Consider the following 10,506-nt stretch of genomic DNA (forward strand, 5'->3'; position numbering starts at 1 on the left):
TATACTTGTAGAAGGCACTCGCAGTACTCAATTGTTGCCTTTCTCTTTTCATATTCACGAATCAGCCAATTATTCGCTTTCTGATCAATCTATTATTAATCCACTGACTGGGCCTGGAGTGGGCTGGACAGTGGAGAAATTAAAGGGATATAGGTAGTCTCTGTTTCAAACTCTGACACAGACTGCCAGTAATCGTTTCCAGTGACAACTGGGACACTTAGAGTTTTAATATATCAAAAGTATTTCATACTACGAACCATTAAGTGAATATTTACTTTGAGATGCAATTGATAATAATTGAAGCACTTAGAAGACTTGATATTTATGCTTAAGAGGTTTCGGAAAGCAAAGTGTGTAAAGGTAGAAAAAATTAAACTATTTGGATTTAGATTCTTTGATCAATGAGTTACACAAAGGAGTAACATTATGGATTGAGAACCCTACAGTTTCACTCCCAAAGTCGAGTCTGATATAAAGCAATTTGAAAACATTCCACTATTTGCCATTTGTGAGACAGCTAACAGTGCAGAGATTCAAAACCTACGTTAAAAAAACAAAAGTTTCATCCTGGACTTTCTGCTCCAGACTCATATTACATATTTGAACCACATCTGCTTTCAGATGTATTGTAAAAATTGACTCGTCAATTAAACGTAAGCACTTTGCTCAAACAAATCTGACTTACCAATGCAAACGACTCAATCAGAAGTTTCAGATATTCATAGGCGACCTTTGTAAATCACTTTACTCAGGCACAAGGTTACTCTATGATGGAGTAAACTGGGTAATTTTGCAGGTAAGCAACATCACTTTAGTGGTGAGGAGCATGCATTCTACATGGGGGTTCTAATGGAACATTTAGTGTTTGAGGGTGCTCTCAAATACCCCTCTAACGTTTCCTTTCTGGAAAATGGCTGGAGATTATCTGAAGGGCAGAAGAAAATCACTTTCCAAGGTTAAGAAAGGAAACTGAAGAACCACAAATTAAGAGGATTTTATTTGAACGGATTTCTTGACAAGGAAAAATATTTGCTGCCTGCAAGAAAGAAGTGCAATTTAACAAAGGTGATGGCATTTCAGTATTCCTAATTGTATGTATATAAAGTATGTTTAATACAACTTTGCTCTTACTTTTTGAAGTTTACATGAGAACTTTTATAACGGTATATATATCATGTGCATAATCTTATGATCCCCTATATAATCTTATGATCCCCTATGAAATATTGACCCCCTCTTTCGCCCAGTTGTCTTTTCCGTTGATTGCTTTTCAATGGAAGTTTAAGGCAACACAGACCAGAAGTAAATGGAACTCGGTAATACATTAATTAAATCAAAAAAGTAAACAGCTTGCACCAAAATTCCATCAATCAATAACTGCCAAAACCTTTCAACCAATGAATGAGCTTACATTCTAGATGGGCGTTGTCTAATAATTCCATCTTACAGGAAGAAAAATTATGGTGGGACTACTTTCCCTGTTGAGACCGCGAAACTATAGAATTTCCTACCTACAAAGCTTGGAGCCAACTAGGAATCACTCGAGTTGGTTATTTTCAACATGAATCATCAGGAATCTGTATTATTTTGTTGGCAAAGAAGAGTGTATCTACACTCAGATGCACCTGCATAAAACCCTAATGATAAAAGGAGAAACAGGGTCAGTCCAATGCTCTAACAAACATTCCATTACTAAGGCCAAGGACGACCCAAGTCATTAAACGCTTTCCGCTAGTTTCAATTGAAGTTTTTGTTGTGGAGTAGGTGTTTGTCTACATAATTTTAGATATGTCGGTGTAGAGTGATTTGTGGATAGGAGCCCACAAGTGGGTAGCAAACGCTATGCAAATGCTATAATGCAATATGCAATCCCTTGAGCAAATGTTTCCTTCTACAGATTTACATCCTCGAATTGCATGCTATCACAGAGAGCCTCCTTTTTATTCCTAAAACCATGCATGAAGATTGGCTTGGACTTAAAACTAGCAGCTGCTCTCTCTTCTTCCTATCACATGACTCTCTGCATGACATACTCTCTCGGAGTATAGCCTACTCTAACCTGCATGCCTGTCTGCCTTCTCTCTATTATTGTTCTTCTGTAAATTGCCAGCACCCACTTGGTAGGCAACACCTGCAAGGCACTAGATAGATGGGGATACAAATTAGCAACCCACATGGGTTTCACCTCTGGTTCGAGAGGAACTGGCATACTTATCTGCAAAAGCTGCCCCTACATAATAAACAAAACATGGGTAGACATGCAGGGTAGATTTGCAGCAGCAGCCGGAATGTGGGAAGGGAAACCGCTCAATGTATTATCGGTCTACAGATCCTGTGGTGAGCATTTGGCGCAGTGATCAAAGGCCATGCACTTGCACTAATGATAGCACACAAGAAAGAGCAGAGGGTACGCAAAGAGGCGCTAGAACAAGAGATCCTGTTAGAGGAAGCAAAGGTCGCAAGCAACAGATGATGATTTAGCTAGACAGGCCCTCAACACGAAAAGGCAAGACTACATGCAGTTAGTAAAGGGACAGCCACGTCCAAGCAAAAAGCCAGCTAGAAGGAGGGGGGGGGGGGGGGGGGGGGGGGGAAAGAGTTGAGAGACCTGCAGATCGCAGAGGCATTCTCCTTCCACTGAATGAGGTTGGTGAGAAAGATATCTACACGACTCTGCTAGCTTAACATATGGGAGGCCACTGCCTTAACCGACACTGAACAGGTCTAGGTATAAATAGGGCTGGCCCTAGCTAAAAGAAACATCACTCAGAAATGGGGAGCAGGGGACAAGCCAGCGTTAGGGGGGATGGGAGAAAGACATGGATAGATCTATGATTGCAGAGAAAGAGGTATTCAATAACAGAGGTTGCCCGAAGAACTGGGATCAAAAATGGGCTGAATGGAATATGTCTAGGGGTGTAATCTGTATCTCCCCCATAAATGAAATACGAAGGAGGAGGTATGGGATCGATCAACTGCAATTGTGATGGGGAACAAATGCATGTGAAAAGCTGCATACCGTGACTAAGGGACAATAAATGTAAGGTGTATTATTGGAACAACCTGAGAACTAACCTCCAAACTGTAATACTACGATTCTTTAAAATAAAAAAAGAGTTTTTAAAAAAAAAAACACAACAGACATATTGGCAAATTAAAAAGGTACATAACGCAAAACTACATTATAAAGCAAACGCCCAAAAAAAACAAAAACGGATGTGTATTTTAGAGTATGGGGTTAGTGAGAGAGTGTGGTGAGCAGTCCTGGGCTTTATAAATGTTTTGAATACTTGAAAATTGTATGTAAAACAAAATCTCATTAATTGTTCTACCTCCTCTAGATAATTATCTACATTTTAATTAACAGCTAGGTACATTGAATTCCACGCTTATACAATAGTATTTAATGCACTATTTTGTGTTCTAGGCACTGCCACCACATTGATTCACAAATGGTAGCAAGTGACTTATGGATCTAAAGTTTTGCACCTGTCTATATACTCTATTGGCACATACATCACTTACTCTGAATTAATTTTATTTCAGATTTATCAAATGATAAATCATACGAAACCCAACTTTTTTTTATTTGCTTAGAAAAAAAGGAATTCAAGGTTACTACACCAACATGCCATAGGCACAAAAATAAATCAAATATAAACTCTGTTGAGTCCAAGCCACTCAGGAAATTATTACTATCTTCAGGAGTCTTGCTCAACCAAACATGCTGGCAATAAAATGTTTAAGCAAAAAACGTATAAATATTAAATTATCAAATTATACATAATAAACTACCCACAATTAAAATGAATGGCTTTTACTAATCAATTTCCACTTTTTATTAGTGCATTATGACATGTTTAAATCTGGTCTAGCACTCTTAGCATTCTTAGTCATTTGATGAATCATTTTTTTAAGACAAGTCCTTCATATTAATTGTTGATAGTTTATTATGCCTAATCAGATGAATTAATATGTACCATTTATTTTTGCTTACACATATTTTACTACCAGTTTATGGAAATCCCTCACCACTTTGCATGCAAGTGACAATGCATTTTAAACAACGCAAAAGTAAACTAACAGCATATAGCTAAGCAGATACCTTGCCATGTGGGATTACATTATCACATCACAGTGCAGCTGACTATATCATTCACAGAAGTATCTCACTATTACAGAAGCACTAGGAGGTAAAAGTCGGAATTTCTTTGCTTTTATCAGTTCAACTTTTAAAATACAATCTACATTTATCAAACCTGTTTATGTAAAAGAAACAAAAAACATGTGGCTTATCGATGCATAAATTTGACAAGATAAGGGGAGCAAACAGTCATAGGCACTGCTTCAGCTACAGCCTATTGGGCTCCCAAAAAAAAGCAGCAATGAGAACTTGTGGGAGGAAAGAAGAGAGGGTCCAAATATTTCAGCATTTGGTTCCTGTCTCCAGTTAACTTTCAGTTGTTCCGAAGTTAGTTTAAAGCCCCGGCCTCAAACAAAACATCCACCAACATTGATATATTGACTTTTTTAAGTTGTGGACAGTGATCTGCAAGCTGATGTAAAATGGTGTTCACAGCTGCTACATCTTTACCCCTGAGGATTTTCAATATGTCAGGAGAGAGGCTGCTGTAATTCACTTCAACTGAGGGACTGGGAGAAACCTGGTTTATGGATGTATACCCACTTGACACTGCGCAGAAAGGCTGTTCCTGCAAAACGGAGGTGCTCCCTGGTGACACAGGAGATTTTGAAGCAAACGCTTCAATGCTGGTTGAATTGCCGACAAAAAAGGAGGACGAACTTTGGCCTGAACGAATGTCTGTATAACACTGTCCCGACGAACTGATAATAGAAGGGCTTGAATGACGAATATTTTCCAAAATGTTTACATCCTTCACGTGAGCAGGTGTCCACTCTCGACTCTGGTCTTTAGCCTCAGCAATAAAAAGTGTATTTACATCTGGGCTCACACGTTTGTTTCCATGGAGAATGAAACCATTAGAGTCATAAGCCACATTTTGGTAAGAAGAGCTTCTTGGTACAGTCGAAGGAATAGACCGATGAACAGGCGATATGACGGTTGGGGAAACGCTACATAAGTCTGAACTACAACCTTGTGTGATGCCACTGTTTCTGGAGACAAAGCTTCCTGTGGTGCAAGACATATTCATTGAGGATGGCGCCTGAGCATCTTTTGCTACAGGCAAAGAGGGATATTTCTCACAAACATTGTCACGTATGGAAAAATCCACAGACGAACTAGCACCCAAATCGGAAACTGAAGCATTACAGTTCGATAAAATTTGGTTATATTCATCATGTTCACGCCTTTTCTTGTAAAGAGGTTCAGCCAGCTGCAACCCGCTTTCCAAACGCTTCAGAGTATTCCCCTTACTCTGTGGATGTATCCCTTCTTCACAATTTTCAAGACTGTCAATACCAATTTGTCGGGCTGAACCGTCTTGATTGGTGCACGCAGATATGTTTTGAAGATTTGGGAAGGCCTCTTTGTACTTGGTTAGCCCTTCCGCTGCCTCGATTGACTCTGCTATTTTCTCTATTGGTGAGTTAGGCTGATCAAGTTTCTCTCGACCTACAAACGGGAGTGATTTGAGAATATAGTTTATTTTATGATTATTGCCACAAAGATGCTCGTTTATATTGGCAAACGTAGAACCAGCTCCACACAAACAGCAACTGTAATATGGCTTATGTTTCTTATTAGTAAATGCTTTCAAGTATTGCAGACCAATTAATGCTCCTTTTCTGCCTGGGTTATTGAAGATTTTCTCCATTACTTTTTTACTGGGTAATTGACCAATTATACCCGAGTGCATAAGTACTATTTTCTTTTTATGCTGTGCACCACGATAATGCTGCTCGAGGCACGCACGGGAGGTACATTTGATACTGCAAATCTTGCAGGTGAGATTGCTAGATTGCTTTGGTACGGAAGACTTCTTTTGTGGATTCATTGCAAAACGGCGATTCCTATACCGGCGTTAGTGACAATGGCACACCGTAAAACTTGCACTCATCTGCGAAAACACACATCAAGGTGTCTTGGTCTCCCACTCGTTGAATCGCTATTAATACACGCCTCTCACAGAACCAGACTCAGAACTGCTTACGTATCCGGGCTTGTCTTATTCTGACACGAGGACCCTTGTATTCTCTCAACTGCTTTCTATTTACACCGCCGAATGTTCAAGTCTCTGATGTCTCTTTCGCCTGTGAGTTCCGATGATTTTTCCTCTCACAACTTAACGGCAGTGTTTAAGCAGACCTGCACTTCTCCCGAACACGTTTTCACAATATATCCAGTAGTTTTTGCCTCATGTGAATCTCGGAACGCCAGCCAATCATAAGCATCTGCCAGAACTACCAGCCAATCTGCGAAGCTGAAAAGCAAGAGCTCCCTTCAAGCTCGGTTACGCAGCACACTGTTCCAGTCGGCCAATCACATTCCACGCTACACGTACGTCTCTTGTATCCTTTCAATTGCGCTACACGCAATTCAATTTACTAACCTGCGAGCATTGCCATGTTGGAATGGTATATCCGTAGCGGCATTACATCTGAAGCAAATCGCTTAAACAAACATACGCAAAAACTTTTGTACAGTTCTGTATACTAAATATGCGTTTTTAGGTACTCACAATCACAATATGATTATATTCTATATTCGAGCCGTGGCAACTTTGGATGGTGGCAAACGGTTCCAGCATTAAAGTGGTTGCAAAAGGCATCAAGTGATGTTTCTTGTCACGTGTAAACATCGACTTCATTCAGTTTTTTAGAATTCATGGTATGAGAATGCCTATATGTCATGGAAATGTGGGCAAGGGAAAACTTCTCCTGCCTTCAGCAGTAGTTGGAAATATCCCCTCAATACTAGTTAACTCATTTGGATTAATCTCCAGTACACACGTAGTTACTGATTTCATTTTATTTATGGTGTTATTTGTATCCTTCCCAGCCCTGAGGCATTCGCGGGATTACTCACATTGGCGACGAAACACGTGTCGCTGGTTTTCGTCTGTTCGTTTGAATAATAAAAACAAGACGGTTTTCGTCTGTTCGTTTGAATAATAAAAACAAGACTCAATACTCTGGAGATGAACATTGACATTTATTTCTTTGGGATTTCTAATGTTGTCACTTGATTGACACCTTGTTTATGTGTGCCCAGGACTGACATTTTTCATTGAATTGTGTAGGGCCTTCCTTACACACACACAGGGGTTTTAGGGAATATCCCCTTACCTGGTAGCACCGTACATCTACGAGCATCACAAAGAGTACGTTTACATATCAGTGGGCCTATATTCCTGAGTCTTTAAAAACCCTTTAGACATAACAACACACATGGTATCATGACAGGCAGCCGCCACGTTGTGACTTTACAGTACATTTCTTGTGTTGACTGTGTCAAAAATGGACAGAGATAAAGCTGCAGAGGAGCTTTATGAAAATTTGGCTAGAGGTGTGCCTAATAGTATTGCCTCTACAAGTGGAAACCCCTTACAAAGAGAGGGATTGAGGGATACATTTATTAAACTTGAGAGGCTTAAGAAACAAGAAAATTCCAAATGGTGGGATGGAGCCACACTCAAGAAATATCTAAATCTACATAGAGTACCAAGGGGGCTTAGATCTCAGATCTTCACAACGTACAACGATCTGGACGAGGATCTCCTGGCTAAATGGGAAGAATCCTTAATGGTTAATTCAAACACATTAATGAATATACTAGTAGTAAGTGTCTAGACTCCAGATAGAGATCTCCACTCTTAAACAAGAAATCAAAACCCTCAATATCCAAGAGGTAACTGAAAAGAATTACGTTATTTTAAATGAAATTCTACTTAAACATCAGAATGAGATAAAGAATTGAAAAGCCAGACAACTCAAAAGAGATGAAATAGACTATAGGGAGGGTAGAGTTTTTACATATGCCAGGAAATATGATCAATTGGTCCTACCATTCAACAAGCAGATAGACCTGCTATAATAGGGACAACATCAGTTTCCTCTAGCTCCACTTCCTTAAGTGCCCCTCCTACCAGCGAAAACGAGGCCGAAAGCTCAACAGACACAGATCATACAAAATCATGTTTTTTAAGGGAGGTTCAAAGGATAAGGAAGGGGAACAGAACACAACCTACCAGGGGAGGACTAGACACAAGACCCGCAGTGGGAAGAGAGCAGGACAAAGACGAATACAAAAAGAAGTTGAGGTCAGGGGATGCGAAGAACAAATAGACGTGCAGTACAGCGAAGTACAGGTGAATCTATCATCCAAACACCTTACACCAGACATGATCTCCCTCCTTAGCAAAGGTTTGAGTTTCAATCCATCTGAACCTGGTGAAATTTGTCAACTCAAAATTGACCTTTTTAAATTTATCAGGGGTCTCAAACTAAAAAAACATTTTTCTTGTAACAAATCAACTAATAAAACAACGAAGAACATTTCTAGTGACTATGTGTCCAATGTCTTAACCATACAGGATGTGCAAGCCACACAATTACTTTTATCACTAACAGACCACGAAGAATCTCCATATGACATAGAATTAGTACTACAGGAGTTAAATATAGACACAGACTACACTCTAGCAAGTGGTCTTAGAACTAAATTGAGATGGACACCCACTCTTCCAGGGGGAAACCCCATAGATACCTTCTACAAATGGGTATGGGAAGATATTGATAAATTTGACAACAGAAGATCCAGAAAAAGATATAGACAATGTGACAATCTTGAGGTAGGCGAGTGCTTAGCACTTAAGACACTTAGCACTGACACCGACATCCTAATCATGGAAGCAGATAAAGGGGGAAATGTCGTAGTCATGAACCGTGAGGACTACAACAAAGAAATCCTGACCCAACTACAAGACAACACTTGCTATGAATTACTAGTCCAAAACCCTATGGGCCCATTAACTTTCAAGATTAACAAACTTTTGTCGGAATGGCACACAGCAGGGCTTATAGATGATGATGAACATGGATATATGAAAGTATATAGACTCACCTTTCCTTCGTTGTACACTCTTCCCAAGATACATAAACATCTTCCCTTTCCTCCAGGCAGACCCATCGTATCTGGGATAGGAGGCTCCACAGAGAAGATAGCTGAATATGTTGATCTCTTCATTGGACCAATGGTACGTAACTTACCATCTTATATTCAGGACACCAAACACATTCTGAGCATTCTAGCAGATTTACAGTGGCAGCCAGGGATGATTTTAGTGACATTAGATGTGGTGTCCCTGTACGCCAGCATCAAACCTGATCTGGGTCTAAGTGCAGTAACCCGGTTGTTACACAAATGGCCAGCTACATAGTGGCAGCACACCTCAATGCTGATCTCCATGATGAAACTTATCCTAGATAATTATTTCTTCATGTTTGACAATAGATGGTACAAACAAATCAGAGGAGCAAATTTGTTCATGGGCACTCTTGAGGCAGATTGGCTGTGGGGAGATAAGGGAGCACCATGGATTAACTCCATCATCTATTGGAGGGGCCACATAGATGACTGTCTGCTGCTTTGGTCGGGCACACAGGAGAAATTGGGAGAATTTTACGAACACCTTAACAATAACTCCTATAACATGAAGTTTACTATAGAATCAAGCACGTCACTGATCATATTCTTGGATGTAGAACTTTTTATCAGGGAAGATAAATTACATAGCAAACTTTATCGCAAAGAGACCTCATGTAACTCAATACTACACGCAGACAGCTCCCATCCTGCCCATCAAATCCAGAATGTATGAGGGCGAAGAGAAACTGTAGTGATGAATCAGACTTTCAGACATGCTTCACTGACATGAAACACAGATTTCGGAAAAGAGGATACATTACACAAGTCATCAAGAAAGCGGAGAACAGAATAGAACGCATCACAAGAGTAGACACGTTATGAGCAAAGGCACCCAAACAAGGATCAAAACAACCCGAGAGACTTATCAATGAGTTTAATAGTTTGAGCCATGTGATTCGAGAAAGCCTAGTCAAACATTGGGGAATCTTACGGGCCGATGCAGTTCTGAACGACCATATTACCTCGTACCCACAAATAACATTTAGGAGAGGCAGGACCCTTAGAAACAGGCTCAGCCCGACAGTTCCACGCAACTCAAGAGAGTCTACCTGGCTGTCCCAACACAGTATGGGCTTTTACAAATGCGGTTGCTGTGGAGTCTGCAGATGGGCTAAACATCGCACTTGCAATTTTGAGAGCATGGACAAAAAGAAGTACTACATCAAACAGAACATCAATTGTTACACCAAACACATGGTGTACATTATAGAATGTGCACGCAGAAAACAATATGTGGGTAGTACTATCCGGCCCTTAAAAGACAGAATCAGCGAACATGTAAGGGCACTACATCAGCAAGATGCCAGATACCCAGTAGCATTACATACTGCAATATGTCCATCGCAAGGCACACACAAGAGCTTTTCCTTTTTTGG

General features: G+C 40.1%; 1 protein-coding gene across 1 annotated transcript; it reads right to left on the reverse strand.

Annotated features, from left to right (window-relative positions):
• Positions 1 to 3,566: 3,566 nt before the first annotated feature.
• On the reverse strand, positions 3,567 to 6,382 carry LOC146789606 (uncharacterized). Its single transcript, XM_085631871.1, has one exon. The coding sequence runs from the start codon at positions 5,976 to 5,978 to the stop codon at positions 4,473 to 4,475; it is 1,506 nt and encodes a 501-aa protein (XP_085487997.1). The 5' UTR covers positions 5,979 to 6,382; the 3' UTR covers positions 3,567 to 4,472.
• Positions 6,383 to 10,506: the final 4,124 nt, after the last annotated feature.

The sequence above is a fragment of the Triturus cristatus genome, chromosome 10 (assembly GCF_964204655.1).
Source record: "Triturus cristatus chromosome 10, aTriCri1.1, whole genome shotgun sequence".
Taxonomy (NCBI): Eukaryota; Metazoa; Chordata; class Amphibia; order Caudata; family Salamandridae; genus Triturus; species Triturus cristatus.

Excerpts from the sequence above, each read along its gene's own strand:
- LOC146789606 (XM_085631871.1), bottom strand. The coding sequence starts at position 5,978 with ATGAATCCACAAAAGAAGTCTTCCGTACCAAAGCAATCTAGCAATCTC.